At 45.0% G+C, this 27,640-nt stretch overlaps 1 protein-coding gene across 3 annotated transcripts in view; it reads right to left on the bottom strand.

Annotated features, from left to right (window-relative positions):
• Positions 1-18,290: 18,290 nt before the first annotated feature.
• DCBLD2 (discoidin, CUB and LCCL domain containing 2) overlaps positions 18,291-27,640 on the bottom strand; it is a 63,562-nt gene continuing 54,212 nt past the window's right edge. For 2 of the 3 annotated variants that reach the window (XM_088158848.1, XM_014878615.2), the window contains exons 10-15: positions 26,401-26,548; positions 25,811-25,984; positions 24,745-24,838; positions 24,317-24,366; positions 23,302-23,439; positions 18,291-22,299 (exon numbers count right to left, since the gene is read on the bottom strand). In XM_088158848.1, the coding sequence (XP_088014974.1) occupies positions 21,869-22,299; positions 23,302-23,439; positions 24,317-24,366; positions 24,745-24,838; positions 25,811-25,984; positions 26,401-26,548 (1,035 nt within the window). In that variant the 3' untranslated portion in view covers positions 18,291-21,868. The remainder of the gene's footprint in view (positions 22,300-23,301; positions 23,440-24,316; positions 24,367-24,744; positions 24,839-25,810; positions 25,985-26,400; positions 26,549-27,640) is intronic. The other variant, XM_014878616.2, reaches the window with a different exon arrangement.

Consider the following 27,640-nt stretch of genomic DNA (forward strand, 5'->3'; position numbering starts at 1 on the left):
AGCTCTCCGAATTCGCCGCTAGCTCCACGGTCCTTCTCAGCTGCGAGTAGCAGCGCTCGCAGTACACAGATCTTCGCAAGGCCCGAAGACCCGGAGGGAAGTATGGCACACGGAAATGTGCCAGGACAGAGACGTGTTCTACACTGACTAGAGACACAGACAGACAGAGAGTTCTACACTGCCCCTTCTCGTCGGCCATCTTGTGCTCTGCTGCCTCTGCTGTGACGAATAGGTCCTTGAAAGGCGAGCGACAGCGCCTCTCCAGGCACTGAAAAGAGTTCCCTAGGGACTTTTCGATGTAAAACTTTTTCCACCTCCAAAAATACATGGGTAAGTCCTAAAAGTTTTGGTTTTCTTAAGAATAGTTTCGTCCAAGTTTTGCTGTTCTAAACAGCCATGGTTTCAGTCTTCACTTAACTGCTTGTTTCTGTCTTTTTGGCTAGTGGCAATCTAATTCTAAGGTAACTAGATGTGTTGGAAATCCATAAATTACATCTCAAGTTAGGTGGGAAAATTGGCTCGGAAGAAAATGGAATTGAGAATTTGGAAAGAATCCAGAGTGAGCTGATGTCACAATCCGAGATTCCCTTGGGTTCCAAATCCTTTCATTTGTGTTTTTGTGTGCTTTTTGAAGGCGGTGTACAGTTGAAGCCATGATTTAGCTGCGGTGAGACCTGCTCTGCTGTAAAAGCATTATTTTCTCAGTGAGCATGGACAACAGTTAGAGTGTCATCTTTTAAGATTCCCTGCACTCCACCTATGGTGGCAAAAGCAGTGCCTTGACTGTAATCATAAAAGTGATTACAGCTTCATTGCTTTGACATCATGTAGGATGCTTCCTCCATCTGCTGTGGTCAGCATTAAGTAACAGATTTCTCAGTTTCTAGGAAGAGTCTAGCAAACAATCACCTTGCTCCTTCTCTTGCATTTATTCATCACTGCTATGCTGCTATACAGACAGGTAGTCTGTTTATGATTCAACAATTCAATGGGACATCAAGTAAATAACAAAGCAAAACTAACTACCGAAAGCACTATAAGGGCCAGAGATTAGCTTGGATCAAAACAGGTATTCTCCTAGCATTGTTTACAAACGAGTCAGCATGTGAAACAGAAGGCACAATGTAGTTTGTGCCTTGTTTTGGGCATGCCCGGAAGAAGGAAATTCTGATTTCACATACGGGAAAAGAAATGTTGACATTTGAATGAGATTGTTCATACCCCAGTAAAGGTTGCTTTGAAAGGTTGTGGAAGTCCTGTTAGGAAACATGGCTTTACAAGTCCTTTCCACCAGGAGACAACAGCTGCAGAACATCTGGGTGTGCCAGTGTTGAGAGCACCAGCAAAGATCAAAGTGGAGAAGTTGGTGAACAATGGCAGTGGCCTGGCGGAGGGCAAGTGGGGTGCTGGCTGTGGGACCAGGGGAGTCCTGACTGATTTAGGAGGCTTGTGATGGTCTGTGCCAGCAAGCAGAATAGTGCTGTGGCCTTGGCACACTGCTAATACTGGAATTCAGTGGGGTCACTGGGCAGGCTGAGTGTGTGAGCTGCTGGAGGGACCCAGGTTGCCCACATGTAAACATCCAGTCTCACTCTTGCCAGCCACAGAAAGGAGCAGGATGTGGCTGCTGGCGATGCCTGTCACGTATATGTAGTGTATATGTGTGCTATCCCAGCCTGCTGGGAACACTTCTTCTTTGGGACTGCTTGGGCTGAGGGAGAGAAAGCAGTGGTAGTTTCTGAGGTTTCGAGTTTGCTCGAGTTTCTCAGGCTGTTTCTGGAACCACCCAGAGTTCTCTTCCTTGAAGCATTTCAAATCCTGCTAATTTTCAAAATTCAAACAGACACAGCCCTAAGCTAGTTGATCTGACTTCAGAGCTATTCTTACGCTGAGCTGTTGGATGATCTGATCTCCTGAGATGTCTTCCATCTCAGTTTATGACCTGGTTCTTGTGAAAAGTAGGATCTTTTAGCCTGGAGAAGAGAGGTTTCTGGAGAGACAGTATTGTGGCCTTTGAATATGTAAAGAGGGTATAAGACAAATGGAGAAAGACTTTTTAGGAAAGTTTGCAGAGACAGGACAAGGGGCCATGCTTTCAAACTGAGACTAGGTTTAGATTGGCTAAAAGGAAAAACTTTTCTACAATGAAGCTGGTGAGACACTCAAACGGGTGTTCCAGAGAAGTTGTGGATGCCCCATCATTGAGAGTGCTCCTTATCAGTTTGGCTAGTCTTGAGCAATTTGATCTACTGTAAGATCTACCTGGCAAGGAAGTTGGACTAGATGATCTTTAATCACAGACTGTTGTATGATTCCGTGAAAGACAGAATGCAATAAAGTTCATATTTCAGATTTTGGCGCAGACATATTTATTATTTCTCACTTTATGCATCATTGCAATGACAACTTGTTAGCCTCTGAAATGATTAGCTGAGATTGATTTCCTTCCTTAGTTTCATTTTCTCTGTTATTCCTTCACTCTTGGACTTTTTTTTTCACTAGATTTCCTCTTTCAGTAAACTGCCCTTAAGTATCACTTTGCTCCCCACCTGGCTTTTTTTTTTTTCAATGACACCTTTTCACTGGTTCGTTTTGGGCCTTTGCTGCTTGAAGTCCAGCAGCCTCCTTGTCTGAGCATTGCGGAGCTTTCTTTACAGCTTCATCACTATGCAAAAAGCCATAAATTACTGTGTTCCATCTCACATACCATCAAGTATCACACTAATATTCCCTCTGCTGAATAGCTGGTTGGCTTACATAGACCAGCCAAATACCAGGAAATCCAGATGGCAGCAAGAATCTTGTAGACTACTCCCGCTGTTCATTTAAATTCTGGAGAAGTCACGTGAGGTATCACATTCTCTTGAAAGAAGTGTCTATCATCTCGGACATTCTAGAATGGGCTATTAATATTGTCATGAGTTTCTGGCTAGACTTTTTAGTATGCAAATTCAAATTCAAATGATCTGAAATGATAGAACTTCAAGAAATTTTTTTTCCCAGAATCGAAGTATGATGGAGTTCCACAGGGAGAATCTTAATCTTAGTTATTCTATTCCATCTCACATCATGGCTGGGGAAGGGAGAAGAGAGTATCTTTGGGGGACAATGGGTTCCGGTGTAGTCAGTAAGCTGGGCAGAGGAGCCATCAGGTATTTTCTGTTGTTGGGGGGGGGGGGGGGGGGGGATTCGTTTGAACTCTTCCTTTCTTGTACCCTGCCACTAGTATTGTTGCTAAAATTGTTTGTTTTCTCATCCAAGTGACAAAATCAGCACACTTAATGAGGGATGAAGAGGGAGCAGCGACCTCAGAACAGGAGGAAGAAGAAGCAGAGCCTGCTGTCCTCCAGAAGAAAAAAACACTACCAGCCAACTTTGCATCATCTGTGAACTTCCTGGGCGTGTACTCTATCCCCTTGTCCAGAACACTGAGCAAGATATTAAACAGGACTGGGCCCAAGACTGAGCCTTGGGGACCAGCTGGATGAACTCTATTTCCCACCACTCTGTGGGCCTGGCCATCACCCAGTTTGTCACCCAGCAAACAGCCCACCCATGCAAACCATAAGCAGACAGTTTCTTCAGGAGAATGATGTGAGACTCATTGCAAAAAAGGATCAGGGAGATGCCTAGGAAGAGTCTCAGGTGAATCCAGGAGACTATAGTGGAGGAAGGACGCGAGGAAGAAGAAGGCGTTCTTAAAGTAGCACCCTGGCAGCAGGCCTGAAAGGGCGCATAACACACGGCGTCTCGCTGCCCTCCGTTCTACATACTCGCAGCTCCCTTTGCCGACTTGCAAAAGTTGCTACCAGAGCAGAGGCGGCCAGATTGAAGAGGCAGTGCCTAGGTTCACCTTCTCCTTACTGCACGTAAGCCACGTCCAGCTCCTCGCTGCACTCTGGATTTCCCTTCTCCGCGGCACTTACCGTGGTGCTGTGTGCAACTCGGCGCCTAGAAGTGACCGCCAATGCTTTCACAGCGGGCTGCAAGGGAACCAAGGAGCAGCACAAGCAGCAGTGCTTCAGCTTGCTCCTTCCGACTGCTAAGGGCACTTGGGAAGGCAAGTGAGAGTCAACCACCTTCCTCTCCTAGTAGCCTGTAACGTGGTGCACACAAGCACGGGACGAGTGCTGCTTCGTTCATTGCCCTCGCCCACGCCTGGCGTTGCTTTAACTTGCCGGCGGCCAGAAGCCGCTGCAAGGGCGCCACACAACCACAAGTGCGCCGGCAGCCAAGAGCTCGAGAACGCTGCTTCTGCCCAAGCCCGCCTAGGGCGTGCACCTTTGTTCACAGAGCTCCGTGCAACAGTCTGCCTCTCTCGCAGTTCGAATGGAAAATGAAAGGTTTTCGCCTACGCCCTTCACAGAGATACGTTGCCAGGACGAGAATGTCTTGTGGCCGGAGCTCGCCCCCGCCGCGAGGAAGCTGCTCTTAGCACCGCATTGCAGGGACACGTCTCGCTTCTTGACTTCGTGCTTAGCGCTCTCCGAATTCGCCGCTAGCTCCACGGTCCTTGTCAGCTGCAAGTAGCAGCGCTCACAGTACATAGAGCTTCGCAAGGACCGAAGACCCGGAGGGAAGTATCGCATACGATAATGTGCCAGGACAGAGACGTGTTCTACATTGTCCCTTCTCATCATCCAGTTTGTGCCTCTGCTGCTTCTGCTGTTAGGAATCGCTCCTTGAAAGATGAGCGAGAGCGTCTTTCTGGGTGGATTGCACTGAGTCGAGTGCTCGCTCGGGACTTTGCTCTCGGGGCCAAGGCAAGAGGGCGTGCTTGCCCGCAGAACTGAGAACACGCTGTTGGGCAGAGCTGAAGCTGACCGCTGGAGTTCAGCTCTCTCCGGACGGCAGAAGGCAAAGAACGAAGCCGCTTGCGAGCGGCACAGTGCAGCGAAGAGCACACGAGCAGCCAAAGAGCTCCTTCACAATCGCTTTCACTTCTCAGTGCTCTTGCTGCTTGGAAAAGCAGCACACAGCCGTTGCACGCCAGGGCAAAAGCTGGGGCAGTGCCCGTTCTCACTCCTTCGCTGTGCTGTACTCCATGCAGCTAGAGCGAAGCGAGAAGGACGCGAAGAAGAAAAAAGCGTTCTTAAAGTAGCCCCCTGGCAGCAGGCCTGAAAGGGCGCATAATACACGGCGTCTCGCTGCCCTCCGTTCTACATACTAGCGGCTCCCTTTGCCGACTTGCAAAAGTTGCTACCAGAGCAGAGGCGGCCAGATTGAAGAGGCAGTGCCTAGGTTCACCTTCTCCTAACTGCACGCAAGCCACCTCCAGCTCCTCTCTGCACTCTGAATTTCCCTTCTCCGAGGCACTTACCGTGGTGCTGTGTGCAACTCGGCGCCTAGAAGTGACCGCCAATGCTTTCACAGCGGGCTGCAAGGGAACCAAGGAGCAGCACAAGCAGCAGTGCTTCAGCTTGCTCCTTCCGACTGCTAAGGGCACTTGGAAAGGCAAGCGAGAGTCAACAACCTCCCTCTCCTAGTAGCCTGTAACGTGGTGCACACAAGCACGGGACTAGTGCCGCTTCGTTCACCGCCCTCGCCCAAGCGTGGAGCCGCTTTCACTTGCCGGCGGCCAGAAGCCGCTGCAAGGGCGCCACACAACCACAAGTGCGCCGGCAGCCAAGAGCTCGAGAACGCTGCTACTGCCCAAGCCCGCCTAGGGCGTGCACCTTTGTTCACAGAGCTCCGTGCAACAGTCTGCCTCTCTCGCAGTTCGAATGGAAAACGAAAGCTTTTCGCCTACGCCCTTCACAGAGATCCGTTGCCAGGACGAGAATGTCTTGTGGCCGGAGCTCGCCCCCGCCGCGAGGAAGCTGCTATTAGCACCGCATTGCAGGGACACGTCTTGCTTCTTGGCTTCGTGCTTAGCGCTCTCCGAATTCGCTGCTAGCTCCACGGTCCTTGTCAGCTGCAAGTAGCAGCGCTCACAGTACATAGAGCTTCGCAAGGACCGAAGACCCGGAGGGACGTATCGCACACGATAATGTGCCAGGACAGAGACGTGTTCTACACTGAGTAGAGACACAGACAGACAGAGAGTTCTACACTGCCCCTTCTCGTCGGCCATCTTGTGCTCTGCTGCCTCTGCTGTGACGAATCTGTCCTTGAAAGGCGAGCGACAGCGCCTCTCCAGGCACTGAGTGAGAGTTCCCTAGGGACTTTTCGATGTAAAACTTTTTCCACCTCCAAAAATACATGGGTAAGTCCTAAAAGTTTTGGTTTTCTTAAGAATAGTTTCGTCCAAGTTTTGCTGTTCTAAACAGCCATGGTTTCAGTCTTCACTTAACTGCTTGTTTCTGTCTTTTTGGCTAGTGGCAATCTAATTCTAAGGTAACTAGATGTGTTGGAAATCCATAAATTACATCTCAAGTTAGGTGGGATAATTGGCTCGGAAGAAAATGGAATTGAGAATTTGGAAAGAATCCAGAGTGAGCTGATGTCACAATCCGAGATTCCCTTGGGTTCCAAATCCTTTCATTTGTGTTTTTGTGGGCTTTTTTGAAGGCGGTGTACAGTTGAAGCCATGATTTAGCTGCGGTGAGACCTGCTCTGCTGTAAAAGCATTATTTTCTCAGTGAGCATGGACAACAGTTAGAGTGTCATCTTTTAAGATTCCCTGCACTCCACCTATGGTGGCAAAAGCAGTGCCTTGACTGTAATCATAAAAGTGATTACAGCTTCATTGCTTTGACATCATGTAGGATGCTTCCTCCATCTGCTGTGGTCAGCATTAAGTAACAGATTTCTCAGTTTCTAGGAAGAGTCTAGCAAACAATCACCTTGCTCCTTCTCTTGCATTTATTCATCACTGCTATGCTGCTATACAGACAGGTAGTCTGTTTATGATTCAACAATTCAATGGGACATCAAGTAAATAACAAAGCAAAACTAACTACCGAAAGCACTATAAGGGCCAGAGATTAGCTTGGATCAAAACAGGTATTCTCCTAGCATTGTTTACAAACGAGTCAGCATGTGAAACAGAAGGCACAATGTAGTTTGTGCCTTGTTTTGGGCATGCCCGGAAGAAGGAAATTCTGATTTCACATACGGGAAAAGAAATGTTGACATTTGAATGAGATTGTTCATACCCCAGTAAAGGTTGCTTTGAAAGGTTGTGGAAGTCCTGTTAGGAAACATGGCTTTACAAGTCCTTTCCACCAGGAGACAACAGCTGCAGAACATCTGGGTGTGCCAGTGTTGAGAGCACCAGCAAAGATCAAAGTGGAGAAGTTGGTGAACAATGGCAGTGGCCTGGCGGAGGGCAAGTGGGGTGCTGGCTGTGGGACCAGGGGAGTCCTGACTGATTTAGGAGGCTTGTGATGGTCTGTGCCAGCAAGCAGAATAGTGCTGTGGCCTTGGCACACTGCTAATACTGGAATTCAGTGGGGTCACTGGGCAGGCTGAGTGTGTGAGCTGCTGGAGGGACCCAGGTTGCCCACATGTAAACATCCAGTCTCACTCTTGCCAGCCACAGAAAGGAGCAGGATGTGGCTGCTGGCGATGCCTGTCACGTATATGTAGTGTATATGTGTGCTATCCCAGCCTGCTGGGAACACTTCTTCTTTGGGACTGCTTGGGCTGAGGGAGAGAAAGCAGTGGTAGTTTCTGAGGTTTCGAGTTTGCTCGAGTTTCTCAGGCTGTTTCTGGAACCACCCAGAGTTCTCTTCCTTGAAGCATTTCAAATCCTGCTAATTTTCAAAATTCAAACAGACACAGCCCTAAGCTAGTTGATCTGACTTCAGAGCTATTCTTACGCTGAGCTGTTGGATGATCTGATCTCCTGAGATGTCTTCCATCTCAGTTTATGACCTGGTTCTTGTGAAAAGTAGGATCTTTTAGCCTGGAGAAGAGAGGTTTCTGGAGAGACAGTATTGTGGCCTTTGAATATGTAAAGAGGGTATAAGACAAATGGAGAAAGACTTTTTAGGAAAGTTTGCAGAGACAGGACAAGGGGCCATGCTTTCAAACTGAGACTAGGTTTAGATTGGCTAAAAGGAAAAACTTTTCTACAATGAAGCTGGTGAGACACTCAAACGGGTGTTCCAGAGAAGTTGTGGATGCCCCATCATTGAGAGTGCTCCTTATCAGTTTGGCTAGTCTTGAGCAATTTGATCTACTGTAAGATCTACCTGGCAAGGAAGTTGGACTAGATGATCTTTAATCACAGACTGTTGTATGATTCCGTGAAAGACAGAATGCAATAAAGTTCATATTTCAGATTTTGGCGCAGACATATTTATTATTTCTCACTTTATGCATCATTGCAATGACAACTTGTTAGCCTCTGAAATGATTAGCTGAGATTGATTTCCTTCCTTAGTTTCATTTTCTCTGTTATTCCTTCACTCTTGGACTTTTTTTTTCACTAGATTTCCTCTTTCAGTAAACTGCCCTTAAGTATCACTTTGCTCCCCACCTGGCTTTTTTTTTTTTCAATGACACCTTTTCACTGGTTCGTTTTGGGCCTTTGCTGCTTGAAGTCCAGCAGCCTCCTTGTCTGAGCATTGCGGAGCTTTCTTTACAGCTTCATCACTATGCAAAAAGCCATAAATTACTGTGTTCCATCTCACATACCATCAAGTATCACACTAATATTCCCTCTGCTGAATAGCTGGTTGGCTTACATAGACCAGCCAAATACCAGGAAATCCAGATGGCAGCAAGAATCTTGTAGACTACTCCCGCTGTTCATTTAAATTCTGGAGAAGTCACGTGAGGTATCACATTCTCTTGAAAGAAGTGTCTATCATCTCGGACATTCTAGAATGGGCTATTAATATTGTCATGAGTTTCTGGCTAGACTTTTTAGTATGCAAATTCAAATTCAAATGATCTGAAATGATAGAACTTCAAGAAATTTTTTTTCCCAGAATCGAAGTATGATGGAGTTCCACAGGGAGAATCTTAATCTTAGTTATTCTATTCCATCTCACATCATGGCTGGGGAAGGGAGAAGAGAGTATCTTTGGGGGACAATGGGTTCCGGTGTAGTCAGTAAGCTGGGCAGAGGAGCCATCAGGTATTTTCTGTTGTTGGGGGGGGGGGGGGGGGGGGGATTCGTTTGAACTCTTCCTTTCTTGTACCCTGCCACTAGTATTGTTGCTAAAATTGTTTGTTTTCTCATCCAAGTGACAAAATCAGCACACTTAATGAGGGATGAAGAGGGAGCAGCGACCTCAGAACAGGAGGAAGAAGAAGCAGAGCCTGCTGTCCTCCAGAAGAAAAAAACACTACCAGCCAACTTTGCATCATCTGTGAACTTCCTGGGCGTGTACTCTATCCCCTTGTCCAGAACACTGAGCAAGATATTAAACAGGACTGGGCCCAAGACTGAGCCTTGGGGACCAGCTGGATGAACTCTATTTCCCACCACTCTGTGGGCCTGGCCATCACCCAGTTTGTCACCCAGCAAACAGCCCACCCATGCAAACCATAAGCAGACAGTTTCTTCAGGAGAATGATGTGAGACTCATTGCAAAAAAGGATCAGGGAGATGCCTAGGAAGAGTCTCAGGTGAATCCAGGAGACTATAGTGGAGGAAGGACGCGAGGAAGAAGAAGGCGTTCTTAAAGTAGCACCCTGGCAGCAGGCCTGAAAGGGCGCATAACACACGGCGTCTCGCTGCCCTCCGTTCTACATACTCGCAGCTCCCTTTGCCGACTTGCAAAAGTTGCTACCAGAGCAGAGGCGGCCAGATTGAAGAGGCAGTGCCTAGGTTCACCTTCTCCTTACTGCACGTAAGCCACGTCCAGCTCCTCGCTGCACTCTGGATTTCCCTTCTCCGCGGCACTTACCGTGGTGCTGTGTGCAACTCGGCGCCTAGAAGTGACCGCCAATGCTTTCACAGCGGGCTGCAAGGGAACCAAGGAGCAGCACAAGCAGCAGTGCTTCAGCTTGCTCCTTCCGACTGCTAAGGGCACTTGGGAAGGCAAGTGAGAGTCAACCACCTTCCTCTCCTAGTAGCCTGTAACGTGGTGCACACAAGCACGGGACGAGTGCTGCTTCGTTCATTGCCCTCGCCCACGCCTGGCGTTGCTTTAACTTGCCGGCGGCCAGAAGCCGCTGCAAGGGCGCCACACAACCACAAGTGCGCCGGCAGCCAAGAGCTCGAGAACGCTGCTTCTGCCCAAGCCCGCCTAGGGCGTGCACCTTTGTTCACAGAGCTCCGTGCAACAGTCTGCCTCTCTCGCAGTTCGAATGGAAAACGAAAGGTTTTCGCCTACGCCCTTCACAGAGATACGTTGCCAGGACGAGAATGTCTTGTGGCCGGAGCTCGCCCCCGCCGCGAGGAAGCTGCTCTTAGCACCGCATTGCAGGGACACGTCTCGCTTCTTGACTTCGTGCTTAGCGCTCTCCGAATTCGCCGCTAGCTCCACGGTCCTTGTCAGCTGCAAGTAGCAGCGCTCACAGTACATAGAGCTTCGCAAGGACCGAAGACCCGGAGGGAAGTATCGCATACGATAATGTGCCAGGACAGAGACGTGTTCTACATTGTCCCTTCTCATCATCCAGTTTGTGCCTCTGCTGCTTCTGCTGTTAGGAATCGCTCCTTGAAAGACGAGCGAGAGCGTCCTTCTGGGTGGATTGCACTGAGTCGAGTGCTCGCTCGGGACTTTGCACTCGGGGCCAAGGCAAGAGGGCGTGCTTGCCCGCAGAACTGAGAACACGCTGTTGGGCAGAGCTGAAGCTGACCGCTGGAGTTCAGCTCTCTCCGGACGGCAGAAGGCAAAGAACGAAGCCGCTTGCGAGCGGCACAGTGCAGCGAAGAGCACACGAGCAGCCAAAGAGCTCCTTCACAATCGCTTTCACTTCTCAGTGCTCTTGCTGCTTGGAAAAGCAGCACACAGCCGTTGCACGCCAGGGCAAAAGCTGGGGCAGTGCCCGTTCTCACTCCTTCGCTGTGCTGTACTCCATGCAGCTAGAGCGAAGCGAGAAGGACGCGAGGAAGAAAAAAGCGTTCTTAAAGTAGCCCCCTGGCAGCAGGCCTGAAAGGGCGCATAATACACGGCGTCTCGCTGCCCTCCGTTCTACATACTAGCGGCTCCCTTTGCCGACTTGCAAAAGTTGCTACCAGAGCAGAGGCGGCCAGATTGAAGAGGCAGTGCCTAGGTTCACCTTCTCCTAACTGCACGCAAGCCACCTCCAGCTCCTCTCTGCACTCTGAATTTCCCTTCTCCGAGGCACTTACCGTGGTGCTGTGTGCAACTCGGCGCCTAGAAGTGACCGCCAATGCTTTCACAGCGGGCTGCAAGGGAACCAAGGAGCAGCACAAGCAGCAGTGCTTCAGCTTGCTCCTTCCGACTGCTAAGGGCACTTGGAAAGGCAAGCGAGAGTCAACAACCTCCCTCTCCTAGTAGCCTGTAACGTGGTGCACACAAGCACGGGACTAGTGCCGCTTCGTTCACCGCCCTCGCCCAAGCGTGGAGCCGTTTTCACTTGCCGGCGGCCAGAAGCCGCTGCAAGGGCGCCACACAACCACAAGTGCGCCGGCAGCCAAGAGCTCGAGAACGCTGCTTCTGCCCAAGCCCGCCTAGGGCGTGCACCTTTGTTCACAGAGCTCCGTGCAACAGTCTGCCTCTCTCGCAGTTCGAATGGAAAACGAAAGCTTTTCGCCTACGCCCTTCACAGAGATCCGTTGCCAGGACGAGAATGTCTTGTGGCCGGAGCTCGCCCCCGCCGCGAGGAAGCTGCTATTAGCACCGCATTGCAGGGACACGTCTTGCTTCTTGGCTTCGTGCTTAGCGCTCTCCGAATTCGCTGCTAGCTCCACGGTCCTTGTCAGCTGCAAGTAGCAGCGCTCACAGTACATAGAGCTTCGCAAGGACCGAAGACCCGGAGGGACGTATCGCACACGATAATGTGCCAGGACAGAGACGTGTTCTACACTGAGTAGAGACACAGACAGACAGAGAGTTCTACACTGCCCCTTCTCGTCGGCCATCTTGTGCTCTGCTGCCTCTGCTGTGACGAATCTGTCCTTGAAAGGCGAGCGACAGCGCCTCTCCAGGCACTGAGTGAGAGTTCCCTAGGGACTTTTCGATGTAAAACTTTTTCCACCTCCAAAAATACATGGGTAAGTCCTAAAAGTTTTGGTTTTCTTAAGAATAGTTTCGTCCAAGTTTTGCTGTTCTAAACAGCCATGGTTTCAGTCTTCACTTAACTGCTTGTTTCTGTCTTTTTGGCTAGTGGCAATCTAATTCTAAGGTAACTAGATGTGTTGGAAATCCATAAATTACATCTCAAGTTAGGTGGGATAATTGGCTCGGAAGAAAATGGAATTGAGAATTTGGAAAGAATCCAGAGTGAGCTGATGTCACAATCCGAGATTCCCTTGGGTTCCAAATCCTTTCATTTGTGTTTTTGTGGGCTTTTTTGAAGGCGGTGTACAGTTGAAGCCATGATTTAGCTGCGGTGAGACCTGCTCTGCTGTAAAAGCATTATTTTCTCAGTGAGCATGGACAACAGTTAGAGTGTCATCTTTTAAGATTCCCTGCACTCCACCTATGGTGGCAAAAGCAGTGCCTTGACTGTAATCATAAAAGTGATTACAGCTTCATTGCTTTGACATCATGTAGGATGCTTCCTCCATCTGCTGTGGTCAGCATTAAGTAACAGATTTCTCAGTTTCTAGGAAGAGTCTAGCAAACAATCACCTTGCTCCTTCTCTTGCATTTATTCATCACTGCTATGCTGCTATACAGACAGGTAGTCTGTTTATGATTCAACAATTCAATGGGACATCAAGTAAATAACAAAGCAAAACTAACTACCGAAAGCACTATAAGGGCCAGAGATTAGCTTGGATCAAAACAGGTATTCTCCTAGCATTGTTTACAAACGAGTCAGCATGTGAAACAGAAGGCACAATGTAGTTTGTGCCTTGTTTTGGGCATGCCCGGAAGAAGGAAATTCTGATTTCACATACGGGAAAAGAAATGTTGACATTTGAATGAGATTGTTCATACCCCAGTAAAGGTTGCTTTGAAAGGTTGTGGAAGTCCTGTTAGGAAACATGGCTTTACAAGTCCTTTCCACCAGGAGACAACAGCTGCAGAACATCTGGGTGTGCCAGTGTTGAGAGCACCAGCAAAGATCAAAGTGGAGAAGTTGGTGAACAATGGCAGTGGCCTGGCGGAGGGCAAGTGGGGTGCTGGCTGTGGGACCAGGGGAGTCCTGACTGATTTAGGAAGCGTGTGATGGTCTGTGCCAGCAAGCAGAATAGTGCTGTGGCCTTGGCACACTGCTAATACTGGAATTCAGTGGGGTCACTGGGCAGGCTGAGTGTGTGAGCTGCTGGAGGGACCCAGGTTGCCCACATGTAAACATCCAGTCTCATTCTTGCCAGCCACAGAAAGGAGCAGGATGTGGCTGCTGGCGATGCCTGTCACGTATATGTAGTGTATATGTGTGCTATCCCAGCCTGCTGGGAACACTTCTTCTTTGGGACTGCTTGGGCTGAGGGAGAGAAAGCAGTGGTAGTTTCTGAGGTTTCGAGTTTGCTCGAGTTTCTCAGGCTGTTTCTGGAACCACCCAGAGTTCTCTTCCTTGAAGCATTTCAAATCCTGCTAATTTTCAAAATTCAAACAGACACAGCCCTAAGCTAGTTGATCTGACTTCAGAGCTATTCTTACGCTGAGCTGTTGGATGATCTGATCTCCTGAGATGTCTTCCATCTCAGTTTATGACCTGGTTCTTGTGAAAAGTAGGATCTTTTAGCCTGGAGAAGAGAGGTTTCTGGAGAGACAGTATTGTGGCCGTTGAATATGTAAAGAGGGTATAAGACAAATGGAGAAAGACTTTTTAGGAAAGTTTGCAGAGACAGGACAAGGGGCCATGCTTTCAAACTGAGACTAAGTTTAGATTGGCTAAAAGGAAAAACTTTTCTACAATGAAGCTGGTGAGACACTCAAACGGGTGTTCCAGAGAAGTTGTGGATGCCCCATCATTGAGAGTGCTCCTTATCAGTTTGGCTAGTCTTGAGCAATTTGATCTACTGTAAGATCTACCTGGCAAGGAAGTTGGACTAGATGATCTTTAATCACAGACTGTTGTATGATTCCGTGAAAGACAGAATGCAATAAAGTTCATATTTCAGATTTTGGCGCAGACATATTTATTATTTCTCACTTTATGCATCATTGCAATGACAACTTGTTAGCCTCTGAAATGATTAGCTGAGATTGATTTCCTTCCTTAGTTTCATTTTCTCTGTTATTCCTTCACTCTTGGACTTTTTTTTTCCACTAGATTTCCTCTTTCAGAAAACTGCCCTTAAGTATCACTTTGCTCCCCACCTGGCTTTTTTTTTTTTTCAATGACACCTTTTCACTGGTTCGTTTTGGGCCTTTTCTGCTTGAAGTCCAGCAGCCTCCTTGTCTGAGCATTACGGAGCTTTCTTTACAGCTTCATCACTATGCAAAAAGCCATAAATTACTGTGTTCCATCTCACATACCATCAAGTATCACACTAATATTCCCTCTGCTGAATAGCTGGTTGGCTTACATAGACCAGCCAAATACCAGGAAATCCAGATGGCAGCAAGAATCTTGTAGACTACTCCTGCTGTTCATTTAAATTCTGGAGAAGTCACGTGAGGTATCACATTCTCTTGAAAGAAGTGTCTATCATCTCGGACATTCTAGAATGGGCTATTAATATTGTCATGAGTTTCTGGCTAGACTTTTTAGTATGCAAATTCAAATTCAAATGATCTGAAATGATAGAACTTCAAGAAATTTTTTTTCCCAGAATCGAAGTATGATGGAGTTCCACAGGGAGAATCTTAATCTTAGTTATTCTATTCCATCTCACATCATGGCTGGGGAAGGGAGTATCTTTGGGGGACAATGGGTTCCGGTGTAGTCAGTAAGCTGGGCAGAGGAGCCATCAGGTATTTTCTGTTGTTGGGGGGGGGGGGGGGGGGGGGGATTCGTGTGAACTCTTCCTTTCTTGTACCCTGCCACTAGTATTGTTGCTAAAATTGTTTGTTTTCTCATCCAAGTGACAAAATCAGCACACTTAATGAGGGATGAAGAGGGAGCAGCGACCTCAGAACAGGAGGAAGAAGAAGCAGAGCCTGCTGTCCTCCAGAAGAAAAAAACACTACCAGCCAACTTTGCATCATCTGTGAACTTCCTGGGCGTGTACTCTATCCCCTTGTCCAGATCACTGAGCAAGATATTAAACAGGACTGGGCCCAAGACTGAGCCTTGGGGACCAGCTGGATGAACTCTATTTCCCACCACTCTGTGGGCCTGGCCATCACCCAGTTTGTCACCCAGTAAACAGCCCACCCATGCAAACCATAAGCAGACAGTTTCTTCAGGAGAATGATGTGAGACTCATTGCAAAAAGGATCAGGGAGATGCCTAGGAAGAGTCTCAGGTGAATCCAGGAGACTATAGTGGAGGACTATTCAGTTTTCCAATCAATTTGCTTAAAAAACTCTACAAAACCGTAATAAACAAACAAACAAACAAACAAACAAAAAAAGCAGACCAAACAAACACACAAAACCCCCCAACCAATAATCCCCATAGAGAGAAAAAAAAACCCCAAAAAAGCCCATCAAAAAACCCACCCAAAACTGAAAAAAACCCCCAAACCCAACACAAAAAATCAGGGTGAAGGTTTTTAGTAACTTTAAAAATAACAAAACAAAAGAAAACAAACCCTAGAAAGTCACATTTCTAAAGGTGCTGTCCCAGCCTCTTCTCTCAGCAGGGAGGACATCCTGAAGTGGAGCCAGTTGGAAGAAAGCGGGACAGGGCAGCACCTGGGCCATTGTCACAGGACGGCCCTGTGGCTGCCCCATTGCCAAAACCTGGACACATAAATCAAACACAGGTATGCACATGTGCTTAGACACAGCAAAAATATATTTGTCTGAAAAGAATACTGGTCCATTTCTATCACTGGAAAGAGCATAATGCCTCGTCTCAGCTTTCTTTTCAGTCATTACAAATGTTTCGAAAATAAAAGAGTGCAGAAAATGGAAATATCCATGATCAACATGAGGACCAGTAACAAAGATTCCACTTTTGAAACTGCATTGGGAATCCTCTGCAGAAATTGACTCAGAGCTCTAAGATTTACAAAAAAGACCAAGAGTATTGGAGTATTGGATCTTTAAAAAGATCTTCGTTTTTTTTAATCAAAAATCCCAAAAGCAGATGGCCAAGTAAAGGAAATCCAGCTGAGCGCTTCCTACTGCAGAGCAGCAGAGAGAATTCCTCTATAAACCTTCCATTCTGCTCTAGCTGTTTGGGTATTTTGGAGAACATGCACAAGACAAAAGACAGAAGTTTGTATTTCCCTTCCTGTTGATTAATTTGCTGTAGTGCAGCCAGCTGAGCTCTTCTCAGAGAGGGATGTGTTTCAGTAAATTATATTTCCTCTCCTCTGCAAGCATTAGGTGTTTTGGTCATCAGAAAGCTGACAAAACTCCTCACTTTAGGAAAAAAAAAAGCACGTATTTCTTTGTGACCAGGCTTCAGTGAAGGAAGTATAGGAAGAGTACAAAGAGGTTGTACATGCACAAGAGAGGATTTAGATTTTCTTCAACAAATAAAAAATCACTCCCAGTCTAGGTTTTTTAGCTAAGTGTATTCATTATGCTGAAGGATGCAGAACACAAATCTTGCTCCTCCCAGAAGATGAGCAAGACATGAGGAAATTTTTTATACTTTAAGTGCCTCCTTATCAGAAACAAGATTCTAACCTTGGTTATTCTTTCAGCAGAGAGGTAGCTGCTCACCTGAACCACAAGTGACTGTACTGGATGATCCAATGCCTTCTTATCCCTCATTCACAGCTGGATGATTCTGTGACTTTTGATGGAGGGGAATAAATAAAATCCCAATTACTGAAAGTACAGCCGTACAGACCACATCTTTAAATTTACTTTTGAGAGGTTATAAAGGGAAGGTGTAGAAGGGCTTGAGACAGACCTATTTCTGTGACTTCTGATTTAATCACCCATGCCTTTGTATCACTGCTGGTTTAGATAGGGATCAGGTTCCTTATACATACAAGCACTTTTTTTTTTTAATAAAACTCAACGTTTTTGCCTTTTTTCAGAAAGCCTCATGTACTAGCATAGTCCAGAATGAAGAAGCCTTCCTGACCAGAATGGATTCTGGCACTGAGCCTGTTGCTGCCAAAAGCTGGTTTTGGAGAGCTAAAATCTTATGAAGCTGCAGCATGTTCAGGAGCAAGGCAAGTGATCTGCAGGCACTTAGAAAATTACAGTCTATAAACAACTTTTATGTATTGTGGCATTGTATGAGTGTGCAACCTGACCTGCAGCCATTCACCTTCTCCTTCAGCTGCATCCTGACCAGTTTGGGCTCTGTCTTGCATCAAGCCATGTACAAAGCTAAAAAAGCTGAAATATCACAACATTATTTGAGTTTGGTTTTAGAGAGACTCTGATTGTGCTGTAATTTGATCATACAGTTGCGGGGGTCTGCTCGCTCTAGTTCAGGTCAGCTTGCAGGCAGGACACTTAAAAGCTGTTCTAATCTTCTGACATTTAAACATGAATATAAGTAGGAGTCTCATCTAGTTCATATGCAATACTGTCATTACATGTGCAGAAAAACTGTTTCCTTTCCTTTTTCAAGGCACCAGAGCCTCAGTATGAACTTCTGGCTATGCAGAAAACTGACACCAGTTTCAAGTCTTGTATCACTTTTTAGATCAGAATTTGGTTACTGATCTTGTGGTTTCATAAAAGTGATAGCTGTGTGTCACAGCACAAGCTAGCTTGTAGCTAGCAATTAATTCAGCCATAAATAAGAAATTCAGTTTGATTAGCCTGGTTCAATAAACAGGCCCTAGGTGAACAAGGATAGGATATAATCAAACCCAAACAGGGATTTTACCCAATGATGTTCCATGCCTGGTAGAGCAACAGGAGTTTCTTCCAGCTTGCAACGAGACACTGTGAACTCACACTACATTTACTCATAAAAGAGTAATTTTGACTGAGTTCTTTGTATGAGGCATTGCAGTGCTGGAATTCACATGAAGAAGAGGAAAAAGCACAAGCAGCATCAGCTTTACTCAGTAACTGGCAATAGCCATGGTCTAGCTGAAGACTGAACCAGCAGCCTCTCCATCAGTGCAGAGGGGTTGTGCTGACTGGGGACAGGGACCAGCCCACCTGCTGCCAAGAAACTCTTGGAGACTGGGCATGACCCCGTGTAACCCACAAATTAACCCTGGCATTTCCAGACTGCAGATGAATTAGATACAATGTAGGTGTTAACTGCAAACATACTGAGTAATACGTATGTACAATTTATTTAAAATACTTTTTAACATATAAACCCCCCTCACTATTTATACAGTCTAAGTCTAGCAACATATACAAATACTGAGCAACTACAATACATGCTGAGGTAAGAACATACATTCTGGGAGAATACTCAAGCCAAACAAGATTGAAATACATTTTATATACATGTCTTCACATATAAGAGAGACCCATGAAATGTACCTTCGCTTTATTGTACACAGGCAAATTCTAGTCTTAGTGTGTCATGCAATTAAACCAAGCTGTTCAGATGTATCTTAGCCCTAGCAGATAACATGTCCAAAGTCTGAAGCAGGAGCAAAGCCTGGGACCAAATTCTATCTGAAAAGGGACTTAAATTTTAAAAGCATCCATTTCTTTAACAGCTCATGCTCCTCAGGTAATGAAGTTGCTTTATGTTTGTTTAAAAAAGAACCCACTGTAGAGAAACTGCTTAATCCTTATACCACCTTAGCCTTCAGCTATCCACAGTTCTACCATTCCTGGTCTGCAGTAAAAATTAAATCCAGGTGTTTTATTTATACTGACTTGGACACATCCATTCATTTTTATAGTAGGTTAATTTTTCTAAGCCTAAACTGGTACAGGTTGAGAATGGAAAGGATTCTTAACTTGGCTGTAGCTGTATTGTCACATCTTAGTGGAAACTAATGACTTCCCACCCCTTGAAATAAAATCAGCTCAGACAGTTTCAGCTATAGTTGCTGCTGATAGCTAAGAACAGTTACTTACCTGTTTAAGCAAAACCACATAGATTGCAGACTATTTTTATAAGGCAGAAAAAGCTACAGTTACATCAAAAGTACAATTATAGGCAGGAATTTGCTGTTCAAAAATGGGTCTTATTTACGATCCTTACATTCACATTTAGGCATAAGACATCCAGCTCTAAAACAAATAATTAAAAAATGTCATTCTCAATGAATGAGAATGAATGATCAGAAATTGTAGAACTGGGCTTTAAGGTAGCACAGAGAATGTTCAGCATCTTTGTTGGTGACAGGGGGAGTGGGACTGAGCACACCCTCAGCAAGTTTACCCATAGCACCAAGCTGTGAGGTGCAGTCAGCATGCTGGAGGGAAGGGATGACATCCAGAGGGACTGGACAGCCCTGAGAGCTGGTACCTCGTGGAGTTGAACAAGGTATTGTCCCACACCTGGGTCAGGGCAATCCCAGACTCACAGACAGGTTAGGCAGAGAAATGACTGAGAGCAGCCCTGCAGAGGAGGACTGGGGGGTGATGGTTGATGAAAAACTCAGTATGAGCCAGCAGTGTGCTCTCACAGCCCAGAAAGCCAATGGGACCCTGGGCTGCATCAAAAGGAGCAGGGCCAGAAGGGTGAGGGATGCTCCTCTGCTCAGGTGAGACCCTACCTGGAATGCTGCATCCAGCTCTGGTGCCCCCAATATAAGAAGGACATGGAACTGTTGGAGCCAGTCCAGAGGAGGCGACGAGGTTGGCAGGAGAACGGGAGCAGGTCCCCTCTGGAGACAGGCTGGGAAGGTTGGGGCTGCTCAGCCTGGAGAAGAGGAGGTTGTGTGGAAATCTCATTGCAACCTTCCAGTATCTGAAAGGTCCCAGAGAGGGACTCCTTGTAAGGAACTGCAGTGACAGGACCAGGGGAAATGGGTACAGACTGAAAGAGGGGAAGATAGGTTAGAACCTAAGGATGAGGGTGGTGAACCACTGGAACAGGTTGCTCAAAGCAATTATGGATACCCCATCCCTGGAAGTGTTCAAGGCCAGGTTCAATGGAGCTCTGAGCAACCTGATCTAGTGGAAGGTGTCCCTGCCCATGGCAAGGGATTGGAAGTAGGTCCCTTCTAACCCCAGCCCTTCTATGATTCTATGCATCATACTTCAGATGCTGAACAGGCCACAAGTAGTTTTTGATTCCAGAGTTTATATACAGCCCCTCTGCAAACAGATTTTCAAGTGGTAAGTGAGGATACTGCACTGGTATTAAGGCACAGAAGCAGCCCCTTGAACAGCACTGCAGTTTCCATTCAGACGTTGTCCACAGCCTTTAAGGACCTGGGCAGGAAACAAGGCTTTGAATTGCACAACAAACAAACAGTAACCCCTGGAGTCCATAAAACTGGGCTACTGTGTCGGGAGGGGATCCCACATATACTAATTGATTCAGCAGCCTTCCAATAGTGCTGTTAGAATAAAAATACAGCATATTTATACTGGGGTTTTCTCTTACTTATGTGAGAAAGCTGTGCTTTTTTTTCTAACAAGATGAAAAATGGCAAATGTGCCATTCAGACTGTTTTCATTTTGTGATTACCTAGCTAAAATGAGTCTACATTATCCTAGTAAATGACCAACTGCAATGTTTTCATAGTACAGAACACTGGAACATTCAAAGGATACAAATTCCAATAAATACATCTGAAATGGACACTCTTTGGAATAGTACTGGTTCTTTTGCAAAGGTTTTGGAATCTTTCATGCTTCTAATAAGAACAATCATAAAAAAAAGCCCTAAGGCTAAATTTGGTAGTTGTGCTAAAACGTACCAGATGTGCTAAATGCATGTCTAACACAAAGTGTGCACCATTAGAATATTTGTGTCCTTCCTTAAGCACTCTCAAAAGTATGTACAGATCTTTTTTTGTATAAGCTCACACCTGAACACAGAATAATGGACACTCGGGAGGAGGGCAGGGCCTTTCTCAATTCAAGTCACCTCCAAGACCTGGGTGCTTCTCACACTGAGCGTCAGAGAAGTCTGAGGCAGATGCTATTCAAGAGGCCCTCACAGCATAGGGAAAAATGTAAAAGCAGTTGCCAGGTAGTTTGCTTGTGTCAATCTGTGCCTCCTGGATCCCTAGGAAGGAATAAGACTGAGTGGCTTAAGGAGAAGAGGCAGAAAAGCGATTGGACAGACAGCAGCTTCTAGTTTTGGAAGGCTAACCCAACCAAAAAGGCAGGAACCTTTTGAGGAACACACAATTCTGTTAACAAAAGCTGAAATAATGGAATTCAGAATCAAAACTATTTTATGCCATGAAGCTAAAGGGATTTTTTCCATCAGTCCTGACAGTAGCTTGTTAAGTTGAAAGTTGTGCAGACATTTTACAAGGAAAAGAGGAAATTTTAGAAGCTGTTGTGCTTGCACAGAAATTAAGAGCTTTGTGTATTGAGGTGAGGCTTTTTTCCCCAAGAAATAGTACCATTAGGAAGAAATAACTGGCTTTTGCACTTAAACTGTTTCTCCCAATTTATCACTCACATCTATGAATTACTGGAGCTAATCATGAAGAGTTCTTCTCTCATGTCTGGCAGACAATTGTACAGTAGTAATAAAAAAGTCCACGGTTTTGCAGGAGACAAGCTGTTAATTGTATATACAGCTTAAGGAAAAGCAGAATTACTGTTTTCCCAGACCTCCCATACCACATCTGTTGGTTCAATGTTGTATTATTTAAGACTAACAATACCAAAACAATGGAATTTAAAAAGTGAAACTGTGAACTTTATGGAACTGGCTTTTAGAAACAAGCCATCATTTTACCTTGACTCATGAGCTAACTTTGTTCATCCTTACTCACAGTGCTTTGCGGCACCTGGTACATGAGTTGGTCTGCACTGCCTGGCCCCGACTGCCCCTTTGGTATATCGTACAGTGCCTGTGCTGAGGATGCACTGTCTGTCCTGGATAACAGTTTATTGCACGTTCCAACCAGTGGAGGAGCTTGATTCCCTGCAGCTTTGAAGGTGGAAATGGAAGGAGCACCAAGAGGGGCACTGGGATGGCTGGACATGTCCATGATTATCGGAGTCGCATACTCAGGTCCAGTTACAGGCAGTGGCTCGGCATAGGCGTGGTAAACTTCTTGCATGGGGGAACTGTAAGGGTCCAAGTCAGCGTAGCTGGCTTCCTTTCCTTCCTCTGGTTTGAAGGTTGACCTCTGGTGAAGCGTGCCCACAATTCCCCCCACCAGGGGCTGAGCATATTCTGTGTTGCAAGCGCCAACAAAACAAAACATAAATACACTTAATGGATTGTTTTACAGTGGCATCACAGTACATACAACCTGTCAGTAGTCTCCCAGAGATCACTATCCTACATCAATCCAGTGGTCCCTCTCTGTCCAGCAGTGCCAATTGCTTTGGAGAAGGATTCCTTTCCACCCAATAGGTAAAGTGGTTGGGATAGTCAAAACATCCCCACTTCTCAGGTTTCTATTTCTCAGGTGAGCTGCAACTTCCCAAGCTGCAAATCCGCCTGAAAATGAAGCTTACTGAAATGTTCTTCTCTTTAAATTAGATTTAAATAAAATTATTCTTCCTGGGTCTGGATAAAAAGTGGTCCTTGGGCTGGCAGGTTTGTCCTTTGAGGGGGGAAGCCTGCATGTAGTCTGAGAAGTTTTAGCTCAACAGATAATCTGAGTTACAAAAGCTGGAGGTGAAAAGCCTGAGTAGCTGAGTAAAAACAGGCAAGTAGCCAAAAGGAGAAATTCTGCCTGCAGTGAAGCTGCAATTCCTGCCCATCTGCCCAATTCTGCCATCAGCAGAACCAAAGGCAGTCAGTCATCCTCCTCCCATGCCTGGGTCACCAGGGAAAGGACATGTGCCACCATCCATACACCCTCCTTTTCCAGATCACAAGTATGATTTAACCCATATCATGCGGGCAGAGAATTAAGTGCCACATTTCAGATTTGTGCATAAAAATATTGCAATGAAATTATTTCCAGTGCATGACAATATAATCAGAAGAATTCTTTAACCCTTTATGAGGTTTAAAAACAAGTGAAGAACCTTTCAGTTACTGCATTAACAGGGTCAAGTGTCTATCTATAGCACACAAAATGAGAGACATGAAAAAGCATCTTAAGACAAACAAAACTATTCATTTCTCCTCTGTTCCCCCCCAAACCGGGAAGTCACTAAATGTAGCCAGATTCCTGACTTTTTTGGCATGTCATATATATGTAAAACATGGCCTACAAAGTACCTGCAGACTCTGTTTGCAACATTGTTGAGACTTCTCTTGGTCTTAGGTGACTGATTTCACTGTTGCTGTAGCGTACAGGAGTTTCTTCATGTTCTGCTGATTTGGTCGGGAAAAACTGCTTCATCCCTTTCCACCATCCTTCACATGGATTAAAAACCAAAACAACAAAAAACCACCCAAGATTGTTTTTATACTGTGTTTTAAGCTACTAAAATATTTGTCAGCACAGCTTGTATTTTGTTGAAGGAGGTAAACAACTCAATTATCACTATTTTGAGTAATACCCTAAGACATCAGAGCTGTGATCTATCAGAAATAGACATGCAGCAATCAGAAGTGATTAGAAGCTTCCTTGTCTAAAGGGTAAGACATAAAGACTGCCAGTGAGCAGACACACAGGTGTGCAAGTTTTCAACAGGAGGCCAGAGAAGGGAAGCACAGTCACACAGCAGTACCAACCCAACTGCTGCAGCTGCCCTTTGCACCTGGGGCACAGGTGGTTTCAGGACCATTGCAAAGGGCTTCTTGGTGCAATTGTCTGATCCTACGTTTATGAGGCACAAGACAATAAGATGGAAGATATACCTAAATCCCACACGCTTACTAGGGCAATGAAGACAAAATTTTTGATAGAACTTATCACTAAAATGAAAGATTTTTTTTTCCAGGACAAAAAAGTACCAAAGAAATGGTTATCAAATGTATAAAGGCATTTCTTGTAAATTATTTTTTCCCTTCATGTTATATAATTAAGAGGTTTTCTATTCTGTTCACCAAAAAAAAACCCTGAAGTGGTCAGCTCTAACAGGAGACATGACTTTTCTAATTCTGAAAAAAAGAAATCAGAGAAAGAAGCAGTGCAGTTAAATTTGTCCAGAAAAGAAATTCAGTGTTTGCTATGCCTCCCTCAGTTAGCATCAGAGAAGCTTCTGCTAGTGGAAACTGTTACTGCAATCTGAAATACACATTGAACAAAAAACACTGAGTAAATGGTTTCATAAAACCGTTCTGTTACCTGCACGATCCCAGTAAGGTAGATCATATGTACCCTCAGTTTTTTTCCTGCTGGGAAAAAAAAAAAAAAGGGTTATTTTAACTAGTCAGCTTATCAAAAGATGCATTAATTAATGGTCAGCAATTATCACCTTGTCTGTAACTGGTCCTCAAATTTAATGTGTAAGCACCAATAACCTGGCTTGCCATCACCAGTCTGCTGCTACCAGAGAAACCAGTTTTTAGTCAAAGCACTTCCAAAGGAAACAGTTACAAAAAGCTGTTTTGTCCTCGTTAGTCAAGTGAATTTTTTTCTCAGAAAGAATGCAATTCTTTCCACAAGGGCAGACCACAGAGTTCCCACAGCAATACATGCAGCATTTCATTCCCACACACCAGGCTAACATTCATTTAAAGCACTTTCAAACAGCTATGCATTTATGCATTTACCGGTTTCTCCAATGCCACGCACAAACTAAGATAAGAATCAGAGTAGTGAAGACCATCACCAGCACTGGAACCAGAACTGCTGCCAATGCCACATCTGAAAGCCATTAAATTAAGTGGTGTCAGACAGAAAGAGCTTCTCATAAATCAGTTTTTTATTTGAAAATTACTTAGGTAAAGCACACAGTTTTCACGTTTAGTGTCTATCACACCACATCCCCCACCAGCTAAGCTACTCTGCTGGATGCTCCCACAGTGCAAACTTCAATTAACATCTGGCTCTTCTACATGAATGCACAGCTTGTGGTTTTGCAGGGTTTTTCATCAAAAACGACCAGTTTGTTTTAATATATGGTTTTCCTGTTACAACAATATATTCTATTATTTATGCAGAAAATCTCTTAGTCCCATGTAAGTTTGAACCTCCTTTAAAAAGCAAATTCCACAGTACCTTAATAGTTAATCCCAATCAGTCTGTGCTGGGTCTGTGTGTGATCCTGTCCCCTGTCATCCAAAGGACACTTCAGCAGTGCCCATATCGGCAGTGACTTTGCTCCCTTTCCTGACCATTTTCTTTGATAAACAAAATTATTATGCCAGGTAAAGTTTTTCAAATTTCATGTCAAAAAGACTTCTCCAGAAAAGATTTGCTAGATCAAAGGTGTTTTGATCTAAGAAATTATTAAATAAAGCAGCTACACCTGATTAATTCAGAAGGGAAGTCCAAGTTACAACTTCTTCTTACAAAATGTGTTCAATGATTAAAAGCTGAACTCACTTTGAACAAGTTCTGGAAGATGGAACTATTATATACCTATAAAATAGAAACTGTATATACATTTACATTATACATATTACTTGGCAGATGATTTTGTTTCTGCATGCAGTATGCAACTGCACATCTTTTATAATGTGTGTATTCAATAACTGGCAAATATGAGAAATAAAATACTGATCATCTGCTGTAATTTGTTAAGTTTTGAGAAAATTTCACTGCAGAAAGCACACTTAATATATGTCAAAGCACTATAAGGAGTTCCAAACATTTCTACTATTTGACAGTGGATACCTTTGGTTACACTTGGAGTCACTGTAGTGTTTTTTATTTCAGGTGTGAAAGTTATTTTATCTGTCTGCAGTGAAGTCTTCATTGAATGAATGAAGTCATCCATGAAGTCAGGATTCTTCTTGTCATTCTTGTTCTGAGGTGGTGATGGTGGCAAGGTGATTTTAGGAGCACGACCTTCAGAAGAAAAGAATTTATAAGATAAGTTCTTTGAAGTGCTAGTTTTCCATATCTCCTTTTCAGGAGAAGACAGCTGGAACAGTTTGCTATAAAGCTTTTGTTCTTGTTATATGAGGACCACCCCCCCTCCCCCCCGCGAATCAATGACATGGAAATCAAGTGATTGGCATTTTTTGACACACTTATTTTGTAAATTATCTTGTGTACACCTAAATTCAGTGTTTTTCTGGTTAAGTGTAGTAACTTTCGGATAAACTCAAAAGTACCAGTTAAAGAAGGATTATGCAGCCAAGAAGCACTTCAGACTCATTGAAAATATACCCATGACATAACTTCTAACCACAGTAATTTCACTTACAACCTTAATAGTTTCACTTCTTGTCTAGCACAGTTAAAATTTTCAGTTGTCTTACCTATACTAAACTGACATCCTAGCAACTCTACTTTCATTGCAATTTTCTGGTGCCATTTTAAGGGGTTAATCCTAAAAAACCGTGCAATAATAGGTGGAATGAAATTATTGCGAACTTCCTGGTACAATTCAGTATTCCCTTGAAATATCTAGAAAAGAAGGGAAAAAAAGAGAGAAACATTATGTTCTACAAATACAATAGCAATTAAGTAAGTACTACCAATGTTGATATTTTATTTAGGAAGAATAAACAGTGAAAGATCCAATTCACCCCAGAATGGCGCTGCTGCCTGCACTTGTCCACTCCCTTGGCCCCATTACATTTACAGCTGAATAAAACAAAGAAAGGTTTGTGTACATGTATGCACACACCTTCACAGTTCACAGTAAAGGTACCATGGAATATCCTACTGATGCCCCCCAGGCAGTGCCTGATGTTACACACATCTCACATGTTTATGGCACTGAGTCATTCTAACTTGCTCCTTCTTGATATTTTGCACTTACTCTTGAAATATCCGTGGATAGTAAGGAGTTGTGACACTGCACAAGCAGGAATTAAGTGGTGCCTTCACACAGCCCAGAGGTTCAGCACAGCCTGTCTGAGGATGGTATTCATTAGAAAGCATTGGGAGGCACCCTCAAGTGTGTAACCACACTGTCCTCTCGTGGCTGCTGCCTACAAGCACTGAGCCACAACAAAATAAAAGAATTCGGGTTCTGAATGTGAAAGCTCTCCTCAGTCTCACACTGAGCCATGAGGTTCTCCAGGAGAAAGGCGCAGACTTTGCATGAAGGATGAGTTCAAGCTGGTCCTTCACTGCCATCCTTGCACACAAAGAACTCATCAAAATGTGACAATACACAATGAGTCCGGGTGAAGTTTAAAAGCAGTGAGAGGAGTCCCTGTGAGATGCAATGTAAGCACACTGACAGATTTACAGCCAGCCATGGGTTTTTCATCCCCGAGCTGCTTAAAACAATGCAGCAGCTTGGCCCAGTACTCCAACCCTCCCCTCTCTTTCAGGAGAACTAGTCTGGCACCGTGTCTTTTGGTAGGAAGTGAGCTGCCTCTCCATGTTATTGCACAGCAGTGGGGTTTTGGCCTTGCAGATGCAACTCTGTTGTGCACTGGGACGACAGTAAATGAGTTCTTTCTCTTGAAAGCACTGATACAGACACTGCAAATCATGGTGGACACAATGTAGAACAGAATTACGGCACTTGTCTGAAAAAAAAAG

This window comes from Sturnus vulgaris, chromosome 2 (genome assembly GCF_052056855.1).
Source record: "Sturnus vulgaris isolate bStuVul1 chromosome 2, bStuVul1.hap1, whole genome shotgun sequence".
Classification (NCBI taxonomy): Eukaryota; Metazoa; Chordata; class Aves; order Passeriformes; family Sturnidae; genus Sturnus; species Sturnus vulgaris.